Genomic DNA, 27653 nt, shown 5'->3' on the forward strand with positions numbered 1-27653 from the left:
ATGCTTAACTTTTCAGAATGCCATGTATTTGAATAATGATTTTGAAGTAAAACCGAATGACACATTTATATAATATAAATATTGATTCATGTGAATATAAAATTGCTAAATCGTTAATAGTTTAAGCCTTTAGTCAAACCAAATAACAAAGGTATCGAATTTGACATAGTGTATTAACAAAGCGTTATCAACGCTGACAGTGTTAACTGTAAATTAATAACCAGTCGTTTGTTTGAATAGGAAATGAATTAAAATTGCAAGAGCCGCTCAAGAATTATTGTCGGCCGTTTATGGTAGATATTTATTGTGAAGTGGCTGATATCTGTCAACTTTACCTATGATTTATGCACATTTATGTTCCTTTCCCCTGTGATTATTAATTTTGCCACGGTTGCTCTACGTAAGAACGGATAATGATGTATAATAAATATGCAAACCGTACTCTAAAAATATTATTTATGAAATATTTTTTTTAATCTTGGCGCAATCCTTACAGAATCTAGAAACAACGCAAAACCAAATGGGCTATGTAGAATAATTGATGCAATAATAATCGGATTTGGCAAGCACCGAATTGGTTCAAACGTAAAAGCACCCAAGAAGCATCGTTTCAAGAAAACGTATGTATCAATAAAATAATGGAACGATGCCAAATACATTCTCTTGTCTGGTTTTGTCTCATGAAATACAACATAAAATAAATATGCATGTAAAATGAAAGCTCTACTAAAATATTAATAACACAATAAAAGCAGTGTATGTATGTATAATATTAAACATGATATGTAAAACTATTTGTTGATAATTAACATTACGTCAGAGCTAAATATTAATTAACTTATTAAATTAAGTTATTACAATACTGATATAATTGAGAAATTGTTATGTTTGTAAGTGAATTCGGAATTAGACGTTATGTTATTTTGTAATTAACTAAACGAATACATAGAACCACTGTGTCGAGTTAATTATAATTCAACCAAAGCTGAGTAAGATTAATTTTGCTAAATTCTACATATTTAAATTTACCCATTTATAATATGATCATTTACTGATCACTAATTTATTGTAGATAATGGAAAAAGTAGTTTTCTCACGTATATTTAAAGAGGATTCACTGGATTCACATCAAACAAATCAAATTATTTTGTAAACTTCAAAGTAAAATGGATTTTTAAACTGGCTGTATTTATTTGACCGTATGATAAGGAATGGGTATTTATTTATTTTCAACTATATGAATATCAAGAAGTAAAGGATAAAATATTCGTAAAGTTAAGACGAATCGGAAAATTCAGTTTGAATAATGAATACATACACATATTTTTATGTTAACAATAAAAAATATCAAGACCGTTTATTTCTGATATGAATTAAATGTTTCTAACTTAACATAAAAACGATGTTTTGCTCTAATTTTTCCTGGTACCGAAAAAACTTATTTAATTACTGTAATATGGACTTTATTGTAACTACCACTCGGTATGCTCAAAAACTGTAAACCCATAATAAATTAATCTAGATAGACTTTAACAATAAATATTTTATGTGTATTGATTAAAAAGAGGCAAAAAAATAATACCAGCCATTATGAAAGTCCACAGCTGCATTATAATAACTTTGAAATATGAGTGTTTTTAAAAATTTCGGCAATTAAAAATTTTTTTTTTTTAATATTTTTATGCGACTGCTTTTTGTCAGCTTTTAACTGTTATAAATAACCTAAATATAATAAAGCATAACAATACACAACATATTTTTAGAGTAGCAATATTCATTTAAAAAGAAAAAAATCAAAATATTTTACTATATTTTACTACATATATTAACGAATAGTTAGATAATTATATATATTTTGTATTTTGTGTTATTTAAGACACAAAGTATTAGTGAAAAAAAATTTTAGAGCAGTTATTTGGCTCTAGATAAAATTCATAAATACTACAAAAATACACAAATTGATTATAAAAAATACATACTATATATGTATTTTAAAAATTAGCGTGACTTAATACAGTGACAGTATGAGCTGGTGAAGCTTATGCAATTGGCAAGATGTTTTTCGAGTATTGAGTTAAAACCGTTGTATCATGCATCTTAAATGAGCAAGACACTATCAAATAAATTACAAAAAACGACGACGCTCGACATTGAATTAGGATCATATGCCACGTAAAGAGTGATCTGGGAAGTTTCATTTTTTTCAGCTTCGCTTGCTGTCTTTGAGATTAATATTAGGTTGTTTTACCTACGCCAAATGACTAATTTGTGAGATATTACGTCGTAAAAAAAGGATAGGAAAACCTGTATTCATATAGTAAAAATCATTATACAGAATTATAATTATATAGTATATAAAACAAATTAATGAAAAAATAGCCAAATATTAAAATAAATAATATTACCAGCTAATACGTTATATTCTTATTGAAATATCTAAGAGCAGATTAGATAAAATTATATAATCAGCAAAAATTCATATAGATCGTTCCCACTGCGACGGCGCCGACACGATTTTATTGCATTTGACGTGAATTTTTGCCTTCTGAGAAGTTATACTGACCAAAATTTGGTTTAAATATACTTTTATCAACCTTCTTATATTAGAAGTCAATAGTAATATCGGTAAGGATAGCTATCATATTTTTAAAACATAGTTTAAAATCGAAATGAAGACAAACTATGGAGCAACATGTGAGATGCGATGTCTGTCTGTACTTAAGATGAGTTGGCTTAGTTTGTATTTTGGACTTAACCTAATAAAAGTTTTAAAACTATATTTTTTTAGATTTGGGCTTAAACAGCAAATGGACGTTTGGCAACTATCAAATTGAGTTTCATAGACATTTTAGAGCAGCATATTAGCGCCTATCAGCTAAAAAATATTTTCTGTAGTAGAAATATATATCTACTAGTGAAAATGAATTTGGATTTTATTAGTGAAAATATTACTTTACCAAAAAATACACATTCACTGTAAAATTTTTGCATCGGATGTAAATAAATAATGATAAGTATTTAAATATAAATATATAGTATTACTACATATAGAAAAGTTGAAATCATATAATTTTACTAGCGCCTGCCAGATAATTTATATTTTCACTGCTAAAAATATATATCTACTGGTGAAAATGTATTTCGATATGATTTTACTAAAATAACATATTTTAAAAAATATTTTTGGGATAGATTTTCTTTTAGGAATAATCACATGAAACTGGATGTATTATTTTTTATTTTGCTGTATTAAATGCAGTTGGAAAAATACCGATAATATAGTCTATAAAAACATTAAATTCATATAATTCAGCTGGTGCTGTTGTTGATTTTTCATTATTTATTAGCTGAATTTTCAGATCGAATACCAAAAATTACTGCTAATAATTTTTATATATAAATATTTCCTATCATGTCTTATATTTTTAAACGTTCAGAAAGCAATAAAGGCAAAACTAATTTGCAAACAAATTTTAACACAAACGGAGCCGCATCAAAAAACAACAATCTGTTCCTTTGAATAATAATGTTTATTGTGAAAGAACTACCTAGAAAGTGGGTGCTTTTGAAGGCAATGTTCAATGTTTTTATAAATATATTTTCGCTATGATTTTTTACAGAGTCGGACGCCTCAAGGAGAACGGGCTCCAGGAATATGCCCCTCTCATGTATATTTATTTATAATTTTTTCGTATAATTAACATAGGTAAAATAAGTTTTTTAAAAATCCCGAAAAGACACTAGCAGATTATAATATGAAATAATAATGAACAATTAAATTTTTATTTTATAAAATCTTAAAGCTGATTGCTATTTAATAATAACATATAGTAGCATAACAGAAAACACAATATTTACTAATGAATACTGATAAAAACTGCGATAATCGAAATTTAATATCTGTGTTTACTACAACGATTAATATATTTATGGTAATGCTGATGGATTAAATAAGTATCGTAAAATAAAGATAAATAATTATTTATTTGTAAATTTCTTGAAGGCACGTCGGTTATGGAATACTGCTATATTAAACGCATATATGTATGTATCAATAACTATATGTTTTACCAATTCAAGTCTATATTTTGACTTATTGGTTTTCTATCTTTCTCATGCTGCGACTCAATCATTAATATCGTAAGTAGAGTCTCCAATTACTCGAACCATCAACTACTCGAGTATCGAATATTAAAATTTTAAAATACTCGAGTACTCGAGTACTTTCGAGTATTTACCAAATGTACCAAAATAGCTATTATTTAAATTCGTGCATATATAAATAAATAAATAAAATACTTAGTATGTAAATTTTTACAATTATTTCAACTTCACGAACATACTTTTTAAAAACAATAATGCAAAAAGTGTCTTGAATTTAATATTACTGCTAACCTTTGGTTTTATTATTCCCGTTATGAAAAAAACCCTTTCTGTTGCTGTTGATGTTGGTCTTATTGTCATTTACGCGTTGGATAAGGCTTCTAATTTATATCTGTTCGCTTTTTATAGATATAAAATTTTTTGAACTTTTTTTTATGTTCTCTTCTTTCATTCCCTTCTCTGCTTTTCTCTTATTTCCTTCGACTATTGACAAAATAGCATTTTTTAATTCTTCTTGAATAGATTTTTTTTCTTAACAATATACAATATTCTACTCCGTCTGATTAATGCAAATAATTTAAATCTATATCCTTCGAAGATGTATTTGGGTAAATCCCTTTCACTCTAGAGCTAAACGGTTCGCTAAGAACTGACTTTACTTTAAATGCCTTTAAAACACACAATTGTTTTGATTTATATTTTAAGCTGAGGGATCAGTATAAACAATTTACAACACTTTACGCTACAACTGCATAGTCATAAAACCTAAAATTTTTTTTGTTGATATTTCATATTGTTCATTGCCATAAATTAGATAAGTCGGGACTGTCGAACAGAAAACACAAAAGAAATTTCTCCGTCGTACCCACTAACATAGCCGACGACCGGAACTATGCAACTATGGAACTATGAAAAAATTATACCTGATAGTAACCGCTCTAACTCGGGACTTCGGGCATAAACGCCAAATAAAAGCAAGACGTTAACCTTTACCAGACCGAGTTAAAGTTATTTTTGTTTCTGAAATATTTCAAAAATTTTTAATTTTGAGTATTAATCGAGTAATTTTCAAAATACTCGATTATCAAGTACTTGAAAAATAGACAAAAATACTCGAGTATCGAGTACTCGATTACTCGAATTGGAGACTCTAATCGTAAGACTTAGAGTAGCCTCGGTAGAAAATTCTCACCACAACTCCGTCACGTCTTCCTCGTTCCAATGCTCCTTATATGTTAATCGGATGTCATCTATAGTTCGCCACCCGGGTGGTGGTGTTTTCCCAACGGTGGATAATGATGCACGACGACGTACGTGTGTGGTAGCCGGGATCATGTCGATCATCTCGCGGGTCGCCCTTAGCCCGGATAGATGCCAAGTCGTGCGTTACCTGTTCCCCATGCTGTGCCACAACGTGCACGTGTGGGCACTGCTTGCATAAATGCATTCAACATGGATCATTTGTTACAGGCTATCCATAGGCTCGATATTCTCCGGTGGAATCGAATGGAATGGAAAATTGTTTCTCGCCGATGTTTCATTTCTATGTGTTCTGCGAAGGTATTCAATCAAAACTCACTTGATAGGATTGTTTCTAGGAACAGTTTGGTTTAATATGCGGTCGTTCGTACCTGTATTCACATTAAATTAAAGATGGTTTGAAAGTAGTTTTCAAAGCATTTTATGTTTATTGGAAAACAGTAGTAAAATCAAATATTTATTAATATTAAAATACCCATTTCAAAATCAATGATTATATATTTATTACCCATGAAAGATGTCTATAAATAAAATAGGACAGTACTACATAATTATATTGCATTTACATATTTCCCTAGTGCTTTAGTAATTTAAAAAAGGGTGAGCAATAAAATTATGCTAAATGTGTGATTAATCTAAAATATTTAACATCGCCTGCATCGCTCAATACTACACATAATTGCAGCAGAAATCAAAATTAGAATGGTAGAAAATTCAGATAGCATTGAAAATGTCGAAGACCTTTTCTGTCAATGAGTTAATGTTTGCATCGATTCTATATATAGTTTATAAATCAAAGATGAGTGATTATAATAAATGAATGTGTCAGAGTTTTTTTTTCGGATTTTGAGGCCAAATAGACGCCATAAAATCATTTAACAGATACAATTTACCACAGTATCAAAAACAGTGCCATATCACGAATGCAGTCTTGGTTGTATATGCCTGTACCTGCATGTGTGTCTGCAGTTTTCCCCCAATATGATCAAACGTCACATATTGTATATTGATAATTTGAGTCAGCTTTGACACGTCACAGATGACGATGCTTACGAAGCGATTGCATCGCTTCTTAAACACACCTCCAAAATGTATTCACACCTTAAGAAAAAAACATGGTTCAGATACCCATTTCGGTGGAAGTTAACCAGTGAATTCAAAGAACAATAATAGCGCAAATTCGAACGTATTGTCTGACGCACGTCTTCTGATACTAATAATAATGAATGTCATAAAAATAATGCAAATATTTTCTGTAGAGAGTTAAACGTATTGTCTGACGCACTTTTTTTTACTGATTTTTGTTAGTGATATGTGGTCTGAACTTTTAAAACGGGCTGATAATAATTAAATGTGGGAGACCACTATTTTCGTTGTTTAAGTGATCGTTATGGTGACCTCCAAATTATGACTTTCATATTTTATTTGAAAGAGCTGTATAGTAAAGCCAGCAACTAATTTTCAACTGCAAGGATATTTTTGCGTTTTTGCTACAATTACGTCTGTACAAATGTAATTTGGAGCATTAAATTTATTGACAGGTTTGGGTTTGAAATCCATTTTCAATGCTAAATATTCAGAATATAAATAACCTTTTTATAACCTAAAATAATTTTAAAAAATAGTGCTTATAATGTATAAATTATAAAGTAGGTTCATTAAACTTTTAATGTAGAAAAAATACTAAGTATAAGTTTATAAACGAAGCTGTTAATAAATAGCTTTATAATTACAGTTATTTTATTTTAAAAACTGTTAATTTGTTATATAAAAATTTAAAAAACTTTTTTTAACGAATAAAATAAGTTTACAATTAATTTTGAATTTTTCATTGCGACAATAGAGAGAACCCAAACAGAATTTTTAATTATAAAAAAAAAAAATTAATTAATATAAGTTACGGTGAAAAGCAACTTTACTTAAATAAACTTTTTTCTGGTTAAAATATTGTAGAGATCGCGTTTTTTAGAGGAAGGCGCCTGTATTAAAATTAGTTTTAATTATTGTAATAAATAATAATTTAATTTTTATGCTAGTCTATATCTAATATTTTTATAATTTATAGCATAATTATATGATCTATATTATAATAATATATTATTAATTATAAAAAGTCATAAAAATAATATTACAAATTTGCTGTAATATAATTGGGATTTTTTGCTAGAATGTGCATTTTTTGTTATTATCGTAACATATACATATGTATGTATAAATAGATTTCGGTATGATTAAACTTGATTACATTTTTTGTCACTAAGATTAAAAAACTTGATTAATGCACATGTGTATATAATTTAAAAAATTAATCTCATATTTTTAATAAACATTGATACAACTAATATACTAAATTATATATTTTATCATTAAACTAATCATTGTTAAGATAAATAAACAAAGATTAGTATAAAAAGAAAGTAAAACATAAATAGATAATCGGATCATAACCTAACATATTATATAATATATAAGACAATGTAAAATCACATAAGTATACATTTTAACAAGTAGAAATATATTTCTTCTAGTGATTATATAATTTCACTAACAGGTGCTAGTGAAATTATATCCTGCTCTAAACTGTAAGTGAAACACGTAAAACGTCCATTTGATTTTTTTTAAATACTAATAAACATAATCAAGATTATTTAAATCCTAAATTAAAAAATCACATCACATGTTAAGGAAAAAATGTCCAAACTCAAACCTAATCTAAACGAATTAACCAAACCCAACTTGACCTAATGAAAGTTTTAAAACTAACCACAGTTTGTTGATTTTTTTCTGGATATGTTTGAGTTAAAGCATGAAATTGACTTTTAAAGTGGTGGCACATGACCAGTAAAAGTCAAAATGTTCCGAACACCCCTATTGCAATAAACAATACAGTTTCACTGATATAATGCGTGAAATTGTGTAATACATTTTCACTATTATTATCAAGCAAATTATTTTTTTACTAGTGAAAATATAATTTTACCATTTTATGTATAAAACGAGTAGCACTTCTATTTAAAACTATTGAATTTTCTATAAAAATAACAGCATCGTACAAAAGATGTTGCTAACAATAAAAAAATGCTTTAACGCATCATACCAAATGATGAATCATATTTTGAAAAAAAGTGCTATTGTCTAAACGGAAGAAAATATGGCAAGTTCTGTGGAATGTCAAGGTTTTCATTGATTATAGCGATAGTGTTCACTACATTATTTACTGCGATGTCACATGATTAATAAGAAATATTGTTTTACGGTATAAAAACACAGTGCCTAAAACGACACTTACATTGGGAGCTCGCTTCCGACAACATTTCATTAAGAACTTTCACCTGCCCCCCCCCCCCCTAACTTTGATACACGAGAGTTTATCCGAACTGGAAACCGGTGGAGCAACGGTGACTATCGAGACGAATAAAAACGAGAAAGCAGCCGCTTCCCTCTTCACGTCAATCCTGATTTAGCTAAGTTCAATCTGATTTTCAGATACGACTTTCAGACGCAGAAAAGTCTACGAGGACTTCACGTATATATTTATACAAACTCGAAAATAACTGCATTATAATGAATTTACTTTATCTTGTAAAAAATATACACCATAGTATAGGACTGGAATGGTGTTTATAATAAAGAATAAATAAATAGTAAAACTAAATGACAAGTCACTGTATATAAAATATTACTGTGTGACACTATGAACTATAATACATGTATTCTTAAAAAAATTATTTATAGAGCTAAAGAATCGTATAAGCGAATGCATTTTTATTCTTTCATTTGAACTTTAAAGTTCATCTATTCATCTTTTAACGATGACATTGAACAACGCAGTTCTTTCGTCATCCGATCCCATGTCCCAACGATCTCACAATGTCAACGAATTAATCAGTTCGCTTTCCCAACGCACAATACACATTATGCAAATTGTAAAGGCATACGCATAATGTTAATTAAATACGCATAGGTGAAATCTGGCACGATGACAGCCAAAATTCACAATTGGGTAACTCCAGTCGAGAGAGTCCGAAACAGGTGATGTATGTACACTCTGTGTACCTTTGTATATTCGGATATGTAATATAAAATTTTAAACCACAGTTGGTGGTAGACTCTCATCACTCGGACCCGCTAACTAAATAACAATTGCTCAATTCCTGTGCATTGTTTGAAGATCGAAAAGGCTGGCGAGTTGTGCAAGCAGTTTCGGGCAATCGATTTACACGTAGTATATGAATCAAGGTGTGTTAATTAAAATGTCCATTTGTGAAGCTCTGAGACTCACCTGGCACCGACGAAAATCTGATCTCTGGCGACGTCTGGTAAAATCTGGTAGAACGACGTGACGTTTTCGTCTGCGAAGCGCTCGCCGCCGAATTTCATCAGATCTGAAAAATATTATTATAAATTAATTAAAAATTGTTGTACATGTTGTAAAGACTTGCTAAAAGGGTTGTGTATTTGGAATTAACTTAAAATCGAAATATACATCAGCGTATGTACTAAAATCGTTAGATCTTACTTTAACAAAAAAAAATCCGATCAAGATCATCCCGAAATTTTACATATTATATGAAAACCACATTATTAAATGTACCAATTTCAAATCTATTTTTACACTATGAAGCCCGACAAAAAGTCTGATAAGATCTATATTAAACAAAAACAAAGAGTCTGGTTTCACCCCGAATCATACCTTAGTCAAAATATAGAGGACTAGAAAGGACGTCGTATTTTCCCTTACATATTGATAGTATTTAAGTCAGAACACTGCTGTATTTAATTAGTAATTCGCTTTTAATCTGGAATAACAATATATCAGCCAAACTAGCACCAAGCGTAGCTACGAAGAATCGACCGAGTCGACCCTTAAAAACCTAAAAATGCAGCCGTTTCCACTTCAACCGTCTGATTTGGACCAACCTAACAACGAATCTATATTATTAATAAAATATCATACTATATGACGCAGTACTACGGCGAGAGCACGTATTGCTATTTTTTTATTAATCAGCAGTATGATTTTATACGTTTTTATTTTTTTCTAGTTTTATTAGTTTATACACGGTCACTTTTCGGTCATTCTCCAATCCGACAAACAGTTTTATATGCACACAAAAAATAAGAACAATACAAAAAAGGCAACAAACACGCGGCGGTTTGTCGGCTGTCGGCTCTGAAGGCAGAATTGTTACGTATACTTTTTTGCCTCTATAATTATTTGCTTATTATTTTATACTAACCGGGCGTATGTGTGTTATTTTTTACATCAATGTCAGAAGCTGTCAACCTTTATCGCTTCGTATTTCGAACCTAAACATGTCAAAAAAATATATAATATATTTTTATTGGTTTTATTATGTATGTATGTACCATTTTTATTCACACTGCTTTGAACGTTATTTGTTTTTGATTATTACGCTATTTTGTTTTTGTTTTTACAACGAACATATTAAAATCTACATATATTCCTACAGAGAAACTGTGTGTCCATTGACTGAAATATCCGGATTAAGGATACAAGCGGAAATTTCAACGTTTATATATTACGCAAGGTTTATATGCGAAAAAATACTAAAATAATATTACGCGATAATATTGTTAAAGAAAAATATTTTAATAATTTTATGAATATTCCAGAAATATTATATTGTATTTTAAAAAAATAAATTATAACTGGAATGTTATTATACACATTTTTAAGCACGCTTGAGTTCGTAATGATTTTTTGTATATGATAAAAGCTAGTATTGACTGTGATTTCTAAACAAAGATTTCTTAAATAAATTTTAAATATAGAACTCAAAAATTAAAGCCATTTCACCCAATGGTACAATATATTAAAATTAATATATAAATTATTAAGTGGTGGGAGAATGGGAGATCATGCGTTACGTGTAAAGTTATAAGCCTATAACAATCCCTATCATAGTGTAACATTAATGTATGAATATGTACTTTTAACTATACACTTTTAGGTACGTATTATATGTTTTGGGGAATATTATTATAAAATATAAATTAAATGACACATGTCTTTTATATTCTTTACGACTGTAAATTTTAACACTTTAGATATTGAATAGAGTTTTTAACTCAAACTCCATAAGTCTATACAATACAAATATACACGATGCAGCTCGCACAAAGTGCACACGTTTTAGTCGGTAATTGTGAAAATTACTCATTAAACATGCACGCCGGTTCGTGAACACGTGTGACAAACGTGCGACCATGCGTCAAAAGCTCGCGGGACAATCGGGACCAAATAAATCAATTCAATTCAAACACCAAATTTGTCTTTTGTCGAATCCGTACGCCGACAACGAGGACACAATGGAATCCTCCATACGGTTGAGACGCTTCGCTCATATTTTTATTAGACAGTTTGAGAAGCACCGAAATAAAGATCACCTTGGATTTTTTTCAAGCGGTGCCTTATACGCGCATAATAAAAAGTAGTGGATTTATGACAGGAAGACAACAGCAACGATCCTAATGCGATGTGATAAATGAAAAATAGAAATAAGATGATGGATTAAAAAAAAGATTGACAAACACAGCGGTATGATATAAAAAATATGTATCAATATAATCTCTTTTACTACACTATAATTGATAACTCATTTTAATTTAACGTTTTTATTTGAAACATCGTAACTTCTGCTAAGATTTAAACAAAATTTTATATATACTAGATGTAATAAATTAAATATAGAAATATTTTAGATATAAAGGAGTCGAATGACGACAGCCATAGGCGAGTCGGCTAGTTCTGGCTCTAACGGTCATCAAAATAGGACGCGATCGTGATTCTCGAAGACGATTTGGAATTCATTCCCACATTCAGAGATTTTATCACCGTTTTGTTGAAAGACGTGTTATATGTTTGTACAATAATAAGAGAGCACCAGTTACATGTTAATATATAAGAACGAATGTATCTTACATATCGTTACACAACAGCTTATCACAACTCATCATAACAATTCAATAAAAAATATTTTAAATTGCTGTAAACGAGATATCAATAAAAAAAACTATCACACACTTTAAATCGACGTATAATTTAACACATAGATATAATTATCTTTATGGCAAAAATATTGTTTTACATTGTAAATTGAGTAATGTCTTTAGAATCCCTTATTCACATAATGAACATTGAAACTTAGATATGTTATCAGGTCATACATTTGTAGTTATACCTTTAATTATTATTACTAATATTGTTATTTACCACCGCTTTTCTTTCATTCTTCCCCTGATTTCATTGATAGTTATCCACTTGCTTCATATGGCGACTCCCCAGTCGGCTTCCATTTATGGCCTTGTGTATCCAGACCAGTTTAGCCATCGTCGTCGCCGTAACAAACGGACAATTCCTACCATTTTTTCGCCATTGATTCCGACGATGGCTCACCTGGGGTCAATCGACTTTCAGGGATTTATTCCATTCTACCCCCATCCGTCTACCCGGTCGCCTCATTATGTAAGTGAAGAATGTCGTTCTTGAGACGCCATTGTTTCTCCGCTTTCATTGTTAAAAAAAGTGAAACACTACTACGCTCCTCCATCGGGATGGTATTCTTCAAACGTTGAAGATGTCCATTCCGAGCGCAATCTCGCAGTATTTGCGTTTTGTGACGTCACGCGCTGTTCAGATTTTCGGATGCTTTTAAAGGAACAATCCGCGAGAGAGCTTTTAAGCTTTAAAAAAGCCGAGTATTAAGAAAAAAATCCTGTATTACCAAAATATTCACATTGATTGTTTCAATTTCAATCTTTTCTGGTAGATCGTAATTAGAAATTTAAATAAAAATTGTAATTATAAATACTTATTTTCCATAAAAATTTTACAACATAATTTAATTTAATAATTAAAATCAATTTTAATATAAAAAAATATAAATCTTTAATTGAGTATTTTTTTAATAATAAATGGATGATAACTTAAAAAAACAGTCAATTATTAATTATAAATGCTCATAAATGGTCAGATTGTTTGTCAAACGATCAGTAAACTTATAATTGCTCATAGCAAAAATACCTGAACTAATTAAATTTTTATAACATATATACTAATAATATTATATAAGACTAATAATATTTAATAATTAAATACTAAATATATCTTATTTTCGTAGTAAATATATTTTTTTACAAAACCGTTTAATCTCCTTAAAAAACATAAAAACAGATCCTTTAATATAATTAGTAACTTAAATACTGACCCTTTGACAGTTGACAATTTAATTTTAAAAATAACCATTTAATTTAATTACTAACTAAAATCAACCCAATTATAAATTTACATCTTAAAGTCACATTATCGAATTTAAAAGCTTTCTTTTAGTTCAAAATAATAAATAAAAATACTTTAATTATAATTTTAAGAAAGAGTTTCTAAAAATATTTTAATTTTAAAATAATGCATTACATATCACTGGGGTCCTAAAAAAACTAAAAACAGTATATATGTTATATTCCTTGTGTTAAGCTCAAAAAAATATATTTCGTTAAGAATTATTCAGAAAGGTAAAAACTCGTATAAAAATGTCGCTTTTGGGATTTAAAAATATTTCTAGAAACCGAAAATAATTAGCATAATTATTATATTATTAATTAGTAAAAACGTAGAAATATTTTGAGAGAAAATAATTAAAAAAATAATTTTACAAAAAAAACATTAAAAATCATGGCATAAAATATGTCACTTCAGTAATTTAAAAATAGCCTTACATGTTGCAAATAATTAGTAACATATACTTTATGAAGTTAACTTCAAAAGAGTATACTCTAGTAATAAATTTTTTTTAAATACTCTGGGGCATTTATTATTTTTCCTACAAGTTGCAAATAATTAGTGATTTATTATTCATTCAAACTTTTTATGGCATAAAGAATAGCACTGTGGGGCATTTAAAAGTAGCCCGCAAATAATTAATAATATATTTTTAATTTGTACAAACGGAAAAAAACTACAATAAAATTTTTGATAATTTTAAGGAAGAATTCTAGGCGAATGGTTTTAAAAAATCTTAAAAATTTACGATATAATTATTGACATAGAATATGTAAATTTATTTAAAAGCAGCCCTACATTTTACAAATAATCAGTAATATATAATTTATGTAATAAACTTGTAAGAATATATTTCATTGAAAATTTTAATAAAAATAAAAACATTGTAAATGATAAAAAAATATTACTTTAAAATGCCCTTTTGAGGAACTTAAGATTATTCCTACAAGCTACAAATTAGTCTTAATATGTTATTCATTATTAAAAACGAAATAAAATTTACTACGATAAAAGCTTAATGTAAATAAAATGAGAAACAATTTTAAATAAATTTCTTATTTTATAAATAAAAAAACGGTTGCAAAAGATTAACTAAAAAGCAACAATGTAATTACTGCCATAAATAATGACGTTTGGTTCATTTAAAAGTAGCCTTAAAAGCTACAAATAGCATTTTTTTGATAATTTTAAGAAAGAATTCTAAAATTTAAAAAAAAAACAGTTTTAAAATAAAAATAAATATGTATGCTATCATTATTTATGATATTCGCAATATTCGAAACTAAAATTAAACTATTTTTATCACAAAAAAAAATATTTTTTAAAGTAGTCTAATCAATATGTTATATACTATATTTAACATATATATAAATAATACATTTATTTTTTATTATTTAAATTGAAAAAGTATGATTTTAAATAGCGCGCTTGTCTGATATTCTAATTATATTTATAATCCTAAAATAAATAAAGTGATTTCCATAAAATAAATCAGGATGACCACAATACGACATCGTATGTAATTTATGTACTTCTATCATCAAAGGGAGTCTTGAATTTATTTTATAAAAATTCAATCCGATAGCCTCACAGTAGCCATTTAATATTATACCGCATAGAATTCTATAATCGGACCACCAGGTAACTCTCTAAAAAATAATTCAAAGCTTCATAAAAATCCGACTTTTGCTCAATGGGGATTTACTAGCATTCCAGGTAGTAACGATTCAGAATACGTATAAATTACCCAAATCCCGGAACATGTACATTGTACGACTTTGAATTAACATTCCAATGCACACGGCGGTCGATATTTTGCGACTCGACTTACGTAAACAAAGGACGATAATTGCGCAACCCGACGTACGCTATGAATAACGTTATGAGACGAGACGGCTGTATTATAAGACATCTTTTATTTATTTTTTGCAAACTGAAGAGTGGGTGTATGCAAATATGCATCCCAATAACGCCGAAATCTCTGAGCGTGTAATAAATCGCTCCATTTGCATAACGCCATGTGTCTTGACGTATTGGAAAATTCGCTGATTTTTTGTGGTTGGACTAAAAAAGAAATTTCGTGGTGGTTGCGGTGACCATTAAACGTCTTAAGTTGTGGGGCAATAAATTGCGATTATTAGTTTTATAGCTATTTTTATATAGTGCTACATATGATAATTAAAATCAAGTTTTTTTTAAAAATGCGTGAAACGAAATTAATCTTAGGGTTAAATTTAATATTTTTTAAATATGCTTGTAACGAAATTAATCTTAGTGTTAAGTTTATTTTCACATTTGAACATGTGAGATAAATAAACATATATATAATATTATTTAAAAAGATTTAAAACACTATTATTTATTAATTAAAATATGAATAATGGTCACTTTCAAGAATTACCATGAGATTAAAAATGTGCCAATTTTATTCATAAAATATACAAGCTTTCACTTTTAACTTATAAAGATAAAATAAAATGTTTACCATACAAAAATCAATATTTTAATCATATTTTTAAATAAAAATAAGGATACATGCTACACATGTATGTGTAAAAAGTTAAAAGCTTTTTTCAGTTTTATCAAAAATCTGAGAAGATATAATCGTATGTTTACGAACCAGGAAAACCACAAATATCTTAAATTTGGACAGGTGTTCAGATACCATTTTTTTTTTGTTTAACCTAAATGGTTATTTTTAGAGCTTAACAACAGTCATTGGTTTAAAAAAAAACTATAATTTATTAACAGCTGCTATATTTAAATGTAATACGAGTAATTACTATGTTTTCATATATTAACCAGGCATCTGTTAATATATATATATATATATATATATATATGGTTAATATTTCTAGGAGTCGGATTACTCCGCGTACTTTTTTGATTCCGTGTGGAATCATGGTCCCTACGTTTCGGCCAGATTCGCCCGGCCATCCTCAGGGGAAAATTGAGAATATGAACATCCGGTGTGGGCAAAGCCCAGCATGTGGTTGTTCAGATCTGAACAACCACATGCTGGGCTTTGCCCACACCGGATGTTCATATTCTCAATTTTCCCCTGAGGATGGCCGGGCGAATCTGGCCGAAACGTAGGGACCATGATTCCACACGGAATCAAAAAAGTACGCGGAGTAATCCGACTCCTAGAAATATTAACCAAATATTTCTCCGCGAAAACGCATTCAACCACATATATATATATATATATATATATATATATATATATATATATATATATATATATATATATATATATATATATATATATATATATATATATATATATATAATAATATATTTGCAACATATTCAAAGCAGCTGTTCTATATTTACTTTAAAATATATCATCTGGTAAAGTATTTCCCCCGATGCCACTTGAAAGTCAGAAGGCTTCGAGTGTCTACTTTTGACTCGCGAATATCACGTCTCGAACGAAAATTGAATTTCGCCTGTCAACGAGCTTGACCTTGTATATCTCTGAACTTGGAGCTTTTAAGCAAAAAGCACACTTTTTAAATAACATGGAAAAGATTTAAAAATATAAAACTTTTTGGGTTCTTTTCATAGATATAATTATTCGTCTCGTAGCTTCGGTATGGAATATTAAATTAGCAATAAAAAGCGAAGTGTATAGTATGAATACTTAAAATCGTCTTTGTATTCAAGTGGAAGAATGTACGATCGGTCTCGGCAAAAACAAGTGTATGAGAGGTACGCGTATCACATCCCAGAATGGTCCATTCATCTGTCAACGTAGATAGACCACATTGTGTGGCCATCAATGGATGGTGGTTTTATTTACTAAAAAAAATGAAAATGCACACCACATATTCAAGGACTAAATTGAATAAATAATGGAAATCCGATTTCAAGATCAAATTCAACATGGATTTCTAAATCACATACTCAATGTACTACTACGACGTCTTATTCTTCTATAATGCATTCAATCGTTACTAGAAAGAAAGATTGAAGTTATTTTAAGATTATATAAAAATATGAAATAGTATCTATGAATATTTTTTTATATATTTTATACACGTATTTTAAAATTGAGACTAATTAAAATTAAGAACATAAAAAATCATTAAAAATACTGTAATGCTCTTATTCTATAGTAGTATTATGGCTGTAAAAATTATCATATCACAATATTTTTATCAACTCCCCGGCTTTTTAATTTTGTTGATATGAATCTAAATTTATATACAATTATATTGTAGCCTCAAGGAAAACGTTAATAGGTTTTTAACACTTGACATACATAAAATATTTATAAAATGCAGTTTTAGTATTTACTAAAATTATGATATATTGTATATATTAAATATATTCATATTACGAAAATTGTCGGTACAAATATTACTACAAATTATTGTTTTTGTCAATATAGTAATATATAAAATCTACTATTATAAATCATAACCTAAACTTTATATATATATATATACAGCATACATAAAAATGATATTACATTTACTATGCATAAATAGTTTTTGATTTATAATTATTAAAAAATGCTATCATAAAAATTGCATACTTTTCAAAAAAGCTTATAAATAGACTGTAGTCTAACAACATAATAATAAAAAATATAATATATATATATATAATATATATATATATATATATATATATATATATATATATATATATATATATATATATATATATATATATATATATATATATATATATATATATATATATATATATATATATATATATATATATATATATATATATATATATATATATATATATATATATATATATATATATATATATATATATATATATATATATATATATATTTATATATATATATATATATATCTTTTTTTTTTTTTTATTAAAAAAAATAAAAAATAAATATATATATATATATATATTATAACGAAAAATTACACAAGTGAGAAAAAAATAATGACAAAAATATATTGTTTACAAATAATTAATATAAATTTGCCATCAAATTATACTTTCACTATATTTAAATCCTCAACTATAATGTAGTGAAAAATATGCTTAAAATGAATTGGAATCTTGTATATCATTATAAGCAATAAAAAATGTGGGAATATAAATTTATTTTTTGGAAAATAATATATGCTACATCCTCAATTACTAAATCTTAAAATTATTCATATAATATAATAATACTTTTTGACAATTCAAAGACTAAATATGCTACGTAATAAACAAAAACCTAAACGAACGAAAATAATTTGAGATCGTGTATGAAAATTACACTACAAGTATACATCAAATTATGGTGTTTTTTCATAATGAATAGCAATTATTAAATGAACGTAATTGTGACACAATTTATTTTATCACAGTATCTAGATTTTTACATAAGATCATTAATTTGTAGACATTGTATACATTTTTATAAGATGGTTTAAAACGTCGTATTAGATCGATATCCATAAATTATAATACACAGTGAAAAAAGGAACACAAATAATGTGTAATAAATATTAGATAATAATAAATTTGGAGAAAAAACGCGATAAATCAAGGCTCGGGTAGGGTTCGTACCTGGCCCACGCGTTGATCTCTCTCAGGAAATCTCACAAATTTATTTCTACACCCCCGTCCTTCCTAGGTCGAACAGGTTGTAATTAACGCATCTCGTGTGAGGCCCAGACCTTCAAAGGACTTCGGAAGATTGATGAAGGACAACAAATCCTTAATGCGAAAACAAAAAATAAAAAATCATCCGAATATATCAAAATGCAATTTAAACTAACAAAGGTCATATATTTTTAGAACGTAATCTAGAAGCATTAATCATATACAATTCGTGCTAATAAATCACACACGAATTGTGCATGATTGCAAATGAAAGCTTTAGATTTTAAATTATATTGTTACTGTAAGAACAATGGGTCAAATGAACTAAAAAAAAACTCTAGCCCGGACGTGTATATTACATAGAAAGGTGTCAGATAAAATCTCTACAATGAAATCGGCATCTAATCTGACAATCTTGAGCTGTGATCTTTAACCTTTTTTTGATTCGAGAAATTGCATTTTAAAATAGCAACTAACCGTTTTAATTGATCTGGTAGACTTGTAATATATTATAAATGGCAGAGATTTTATCTCGGTCGGCTATCTCAATTTTCCTTATTGCCTAGAGCTAAAGATGAAATTATTCTGCGAAGGTGGATGCAGCAAATTAGCGTATCCTGTATGCAACAAGCTCAGTTCCCAAAAATAAAAATAAATAAAGGTTTTGAGAACAAAATAGTATATACGCCCTCATATATGATTGCTTATTTAATTTAAATGTGTACATACATATCATTATATACCATTACATCATGGTCAAAATAATGACCATTTAAATGCTTATACATACAATACCACGATTCTCATTTACATTGAAAACACATTGAATACTATTAATATATTTATATATAGGAAACCATCTTTATTAGATACGTTAACTAAACGGGCAAAGTTGGTTTCGTTTAATTAACTCATTTCAGACTACTCACGCCGGCATTGTACGCCAGTGTCATAAACACGTCAACAACTGATTGACATACGATCGACCAGTCTTCTGTGCAGATGGAAAATCATTCAGAAATGCTACTTCTTCCGCCATTTTCACTCTCAAGTGATCATGTCTCGTTCGTCAATGGACTCTGCAGCGGCCATTGACACTCGACTTGGTAAACCTTGAAACAATGATGGCAAAAAAACAAGACAGGCGTCTCCAGAGATCTTGCGACGAGATCTATCGAACGAGACTGGAATATAAACGTGTATTTTTCATTAAATTGATCTTAAGAAAGTTATATTATACAGCAAGAAAATCTTTAGCGTTATAATAGAGGATGCTTAGTTAAATTTAACTGACTATATTAACGCACTAAAACGGTGGATAATAAATGGTTATTATTTTTCATGAAAATAATTTGGCGGTGAACATAGCGGAAATAGAATGTATAACGTACCATTTAAATTGTAACGTATCTCCATAACGTTAGATAATTATATATAAAAAATAATCATAGTAATTAATAAAGTAAAAATGGATCGGTGGTTCATAAACGTAAAATTTATATTATGTGAGAATTAAATTAGACCGTGAAAACCTAGTATAAAAACCATGGTATTAAATCAATTAGTTACTTGGTGTGCAATAAAAATGAAATATATTGGTTATGAAGAAATGGAAAAACGTTAAATTTTATTATAATATTTTTAAAGTTAAATGGTCTTTATATATGTACATATTAAATTCAGTTTATAAAATAAATATTCTGTGCTGATTTTTTTATTTATAATATGTGTATAATTTCTAAAGATACTCTAAGAATTACTTAGGACTAGAGATCATAAGACCAAACGAAATATTTTGTCACTTAAATTTGATATTTAAGAAATAGTCCATTTTTTTAGACTTTAATACTTTTATTATAATAAAATAATAAACATTTTTAATGTATATTTTTATTATTTATTATATACAAATTAAATACTAAATTACTTTAATGTTAAAAATTTATAAAAACATAAGTATTTGTTTTTCTCAATATGTAAAAAATTATAATTTGTATACTATGCTTTTTAAACAGGATATAGATTACACTCAGATTGAAACTAATTTTATAAACATTTTTTTAAAAGAAATTTTTTTAAAAACTTTATGAAAACTTTTTAAAAAAAAATTTACGTTAAGATGACTAAATTCTTCAGTTTTTTTACTAAATTTCTCTGTTACTTTTTATAGGTTTACATCTATAGTTTTTTGCTGTTATTGTAAACCTTCTTTACGGATGAATGTATTTATATATTAATACAAAGTTTATTAATATTTATAATATAAAAATAGCAAACTGAAAATAATATGCCTTATGCTCATGAGCTGTATAATGATAATTATCAAAATAATCTCAATCAACTGAAGGTACATAAAATGACCTTTCGTTTTTTTTCCCAATAAAGCCATAGATTCAAGTTGTAATTTATTTATTCTATGGCATTATCAGTGCTTTTGTACATTTTTTTGTTTTTTTTTATTTTTTTAGATTAAATTAAGACCATCGTGGCCTAACAGGTTACCCCAACGCGCCACGATGGTCGAAAGCCAATTATAAATTTATAAAACATAAAAAAACGTATATATATAAATAAATATAACAATACTTAAACATAACAAAAAATTATAAAATATTAAAATTAAATGATATAAACTGGATCAGATCCTCGTAGCTAACATTAAATAAATCAATTTGCAATGCCAGCGTATTAAGGAGCCGTATGGCCACAGCTATAGACGAGTCGGCAAGTGCGGATGTCCTAGCCCTAACTGCCATCAAAAGAGGTCTCGATCGTGATTCTCGAAAATGTTCCGCAACCCAAAACTGGAATTCCTCGAGAATAGCTGGATTGTCGACAGCACCTTTTAGTAGTTTGAAAAAATGCTTAGCGACATACAGCTTTCTGCGAGAACTCAGCGAATCATATCCCAACGCTCCTAAAAGAAAGGCGCTGGGATATAAGTACGGATAATAACCAAATGTCCTTTTGTAAAGGTATCTTAAATACCTTTTTCGAATTTTTTCTACTAAAAGGGAATATTTGGCTATTCGGGGATTCCAAATTACAGATCCCGATTCAAGAATGCTACGAACTAAGGTGTCATAGAGGATGCGAATAACTAATAAGTGAAAGGCATTCCTCATAACAAAGCCGAGCATCTTGGAAGATTAATCACAGACGTTGTGTATGTGTAGAGAGAACCTCCATTTGCTCTCGAAAGTGATTTTGAGATCTTTAATGGAAGTTTTTCTAGTCAAAATGTTACCACCGAGATGGTAGAAATAATCTGATGGCGAATGGGATCGAGAAAATGACACAGTATGGCATTTTCCGACACTAAAGGGCAGACGGTTAACGGAAGCCCATCTCCACAGAGAGTATAGCGAATCACTTTGTATAGCGAAGAAGTCCGCAACAGATCGAATGCATTTATATAATTTTAAATCATCTGCGTACAGAAGAAAACTTGAATTTTTAATTGCTGTATTTATGTCATTAATAAATAACACAAAAAGCAGAGGTCCCAGATTGGATCCTTGAGGAACCCCCGAAGGGGTAAAATATTCTTTTGACAATCGGTCACCATAGGTTACAAACTGTCTACGATTGCTTAAATAACTCGAAAATAACCGAGTTAAATTATCTGAGCAACCGAGGTTCGACAATTTTTTTAATAATAATGTATGACAAACTTTGTCAAAGGCTTTCTCAAAATCTGTATACACGACGTCTACTTGAATTCCGGCATAATAACATATGTATAAGTAGCACCTTCAAAAACATATTATTTTTAAAATGTATACATATACATTTAAAACGTCATAAATTATATTTACTTTCTAACAACTGTTACAACGACATACAGAGTAGTTGTGTTTATGGACAATACGTTTTGAATACGCAAATATATTACTTTTCGACTTCTCAGAACACATCGAAGCGTAAATACGAAACACGTGATATTTTTATCGATCGTTCCATATTTCAGCAATTCATATTCACCTAACAAATAGCAAAAATGTCGAATATCCTACCGTAACAAATCAACATTCAACGTGTCGCGTTGCAAAACGAAATAGCGCGAATTTATCGACTTTCGTGTATTAAACATTGGGTCAAGTCATGACTTACGACCGCGCCTGTGTGTTCGGAAACCGATCGGCTTATAATAGACTCAGATCCGAATGCTCGATAAGCTTAGATTCGCATTGTTGGCCAACATTGAGATCGGACGATAACCTCGTTATACTGATAATGAATGTGAAAGCTCTTGAAACGGTAACCAAAGTACCATTGTTTTCGGGTGATAACTCGAACTTCGATAGGACACGCAGCTTCCATTTTGCGATGAACAACAAGAAGAAAAATAAAAAAAGGGGCACCAAATAATAAAAAAGCGAAACCAGTTTTGTGGTTGATGATCTCCGAGAGCGTTGCCAGACCTGACCCTACAGGGATCCATTGTGTGTAGTGTTCCAATGGAAAAAATATTTATTACATTCAATAAATTAATTATATATTAAAAAATATAATAACGTATGTCTATTAATTTATTTTATTTTAAATAAATTTAAAATAAATGATACTATATTATATGATATTATACAGTCAAAGTTGCAACCCTCTTTTGCCAGTAGCATCATTGTCAACCTGTTGATTTAGGATGCGAAACACGCAGAAAACGACCCATCGCTACTGAAACACGGTGTCCTAACGTAATTGTACAGGGCGGCGCAAAAAATAAAATAAACACATTCGCTAAATTTTGCACACGTTCGTTGATGCGACGCTAATAAATCATGTCACGTGTTTCAAAAAATATTTTTTGATTATTGATTTCTGGAGGTATGCTTTGTGAATGTGTAATGCTACTGTTATTATTGAATATAAACTAAAATTAAAACGTGAGTTGTATAATTAATATAATGTGACCAAAATTCACAATCATCAAATATATATAAGAATACTGTAATTGCTATTAGTTTTCTATTTGTATTAAATTGGCGATTTTTTTACAACAACTTTCACCAATCGTGTGTGAAAAAAATAGAAATGGCTAACTAGAATCGATGACTTGATACATACATACTCATAAGTAGTATATATGAGGAATGTAATTTGTAATATAATATAAAACAAGCTGTGCTTGGAGTTATTTACTATTAAATACAAATATTTTTTAATATAATTTAATTAATATATTTGCATATTTTGTAGTATAATCTTTAAAAGATTTTGTATTGCATCTTAACTGTTGCATATATCAGGATATCTATATAAATTAATATAGAGAATTAAATACGTATATACATAAATTATTAGAATAATGTTTTTACGTATTTTTATAAATAATATGCAAATATAATAAATTTGTGAATCTTATGTGCTTAACTTAACTTAAGATTAAAGTTTGAATGTAACTTAAAGTTTAATTTAAGCTCAGCCTATAAATGTATTTTTTTAAGTAAATCTTATTTTAAGATCTTAAAAAATAATAAATAAATAGCACAAACATTTTCTATAGGCTTTAAACACTTTTTTTAAACATTGTTAAATGTACATGTTTATAGCATTATTAGTTTATAAAATATCAGCACTCAAAATTATTTGATTTAATTTAGATAATCATTAGATATGATATCGCGCTTTATATAATAATTGATAAAAAAATAATTAGGTTGGAGTGTATGCATTTCCTTCAAAATAAGCAACACATAATTAATTACAGTGTTCAATTAGTGGTCTTTTAGCATTCCCTACTGATGCATCAGCAAACATTAAAATTATTTTTTACCTACTATTGAAACATTTGTGCCAGCTGATAACATTTGCCAAATTTGTTTGAACGACATCTTAAAAAAATCTCCTCACTAAATGTACTTTCGATTCGATATTCCCTGCATTTATTATCTGCAAAAACACCATTGGTGTGATGGGATAACATTTTAGAATTGATCAAAAAGAAAAAATATGTATTGATAGAGTACGCTCGGGATAAGGATTCCGGTTTGTTATTGTGTGCGTGAACTGTGTGGCTCAAAACAATTTCGCTAAGAATATTTAATTTTTTTATTATAAAAGAAAATATATGTTTATTTAACATACATACATCTGAGCTAAGTTGGAAATTTCAACGGATAATTAAAAATATATTATATAATCGAAGAAACCAGACATTGATGTCATTAATTAAATATTTGCAACATTCAAACTCTTTCACTAGTCAAAAAAATAATGAAGTCTTTAGCTATTCTTCAAAAGCAAAAAGATATAAAATGGAGAAAGAAATTATTCGCAGATTGTTTAATAGCTTGACGACTCTATTAAATTATTAGAATCCATTGAATAAATTAAAAAATTATCATTGGTGCAACGATAAGAATAATAACTTTTTTAAGCCTTACAGAGAATAGTGTAAAAAAACCAACAACGTACGGATTAATGGAAAAATAATTAAAATATTTTAATCCACGGGTAAGAGAACGAATAACTTACAGTGTATATTTGAAGCCTTGATATCAATTAACCCAGATATGCCCAAGAAATTTTGTTCTCTTAAAATTTCATTTATAAATAAAAAACAGTGGCACGAGTTTAGGGACCTACCCATGGGACAGTGGGCATATCTGGGTTAAACCAATATTAACACAAAATTATTTAAAATAAATCACTAGAGAAGATCGAACTTCTGTGCCACACTGCACTTTAATGACGAATACCAGCGTTGACGAATCAGCGACTGTCCTTAAAAGAGAAAACGAGACAACCAAGTACACGCTACATCGCCTCTCCCTCTCATATACATGTACACGCACACAGTAACAAACCGGCATCCTTAGCGTAATCTACCTTTTTTTATGTATCATTATTTTTAAGGCGTATTTCTTTTGATTTGGGGCAAGAAATATTGAATTAAAAAGCGCATACTTTTATGAAAAGTATGTATAATATAACTTTTAATATGCATATAAACGTATAATCTTATTCTTTCAAAGATTTTTAAAATAGAAATATATTTATCCATATTATATTTATGACAAGAAGATCTTAACTATTATGTGCAATTAATGATAGTTTTACCATAAAATTTATAATTTACTAGTATTCATTTTTCGTGCCATTCAAACGTGCTCATTCGAAAGATCATATAAATTCTTAATCAATTATAACTTAACTGCTTTAGTGCATTGTTGAAATGTTCTGCTTAACCTTACGTAATTTTCATTTATTTATAAAAAAAAATATAAACCCATAAATATATTTATGTAGTTGGTATACATTAATGTAAGCTCGCATAAATACAACATAATGAAACTATTTTCCAATTCAATTTATGATTATTCTCGAAATGACTGGTTTCCGCATAACTTTATCAATTTAAGTTAATACTCTAATTAGTTGAATGCAGAAATGCAGAATTGAAAATGAATAATTAATAAGATTTGTACCAAATTGAGATGTATACGAAAACAAATTTGAGTTTATATAACATAAAGGTAATTGAACCTTATTGAAAATATTTATATTTTTCCCGGTAGTCCCAATAAATGTTGCCAGATTTTTTCAATGTGAATCACTTGTGATTCTTTGTCCAGTTTTATTAATAGTCCACTGTCCTTGGCTTTTTGCTTATAAGTTGAATTTATCTCGACACGATGCTATAAATATTTTAATAGCAGTCATTCGTTGTACAATTTTCATATAAATTGTCTGTGAATACGCATTATCTAATTATAATTTTCATATAAACTGCCAACGCCTGGTAAACGAATACAGATAAGCCGATACAAGATTTGTTTGAAATCCATGACAAGATCTATGAGACGCGTGATAAATTGTTTGGACATAACTAAAAGCCGTGTCTGATTTTTTAATCGACCTAATAAATATTTACATTATTCGCAGTCTAGTAAATTTGGCGCCACCTATTAAATAATGTAAAAATAATCAGAATTTATTTAAGATCCATATGAATTTGGGAAGTATTTTTATGACATATGCAATAAATAAGACTATAAAAATAATTTATTCTATTGGTCGCACTATGTTTCTAACATTAAATTAAACTGAAATGATGATAGGTATTTTTGTTATTGAATTTATTATTAAATTATTGAAATGTGACGTTTTATTACACTCTTATCAGTTTGTTGTCAAATTTTGGTTTTTCCAACAGACGTATTTTTTTTAAACTTCTTATGGGTATCTGTATAATAAATAATATTAATATATTTATTATACTTAATTTTTAGATACAATATACAAAAGTCGTATGTTGATTCGATTTAAAATATTTCGTGTATATAAAATATTTCGAATACTATTAAGAACAGTGTAGTTCATTCATTGCTCAACCGTGTAGTTGCACCGAGCAATTTATGCATATATATTTTTATATAAGTACAACCTATGTAAAATAGAT

General features: G+C 28.3%; 1 protein-coding gene across 1 annotated transcript in view; it reads right to left on the reverse strand.

Moving 5' to 3' along the window:
- Positions 1-27653, reverse strand: part of LOC148231225 (semaphorin 5c-like) — a 170882-nt gene that overhangs the window by 43505 nt on the left and 99724 nt on the right. Inside the window, exon 4 of the mRNA XM_088194985.1 lies at positions 9647-9749. Within this exon, the coding sequence (XP_088051111.1) occupies positions 9647-9749 (103 nt within the window). The remainder of the gene's footprint in view (positions 1-9646; positions 9750-27653) is intronic.

This window comes from Plectrocnemia conspersa, unplaced genomic scaffold (genome assembly GCF_051122295.1).
Source record: "Plectrocnemia conspersa isolate PC_06_02 unplaced genomic scaffold, ASM5112229v1 ptg000010l, whole genome shotgun sequence".
Taxonomy (NCBI): Eukaryota; Metazoa; Arthropoda; class Insecta; order Trichoptera; family Polycentropodidae; genus Plectrocnemia; species Plectrocnemia conspersa.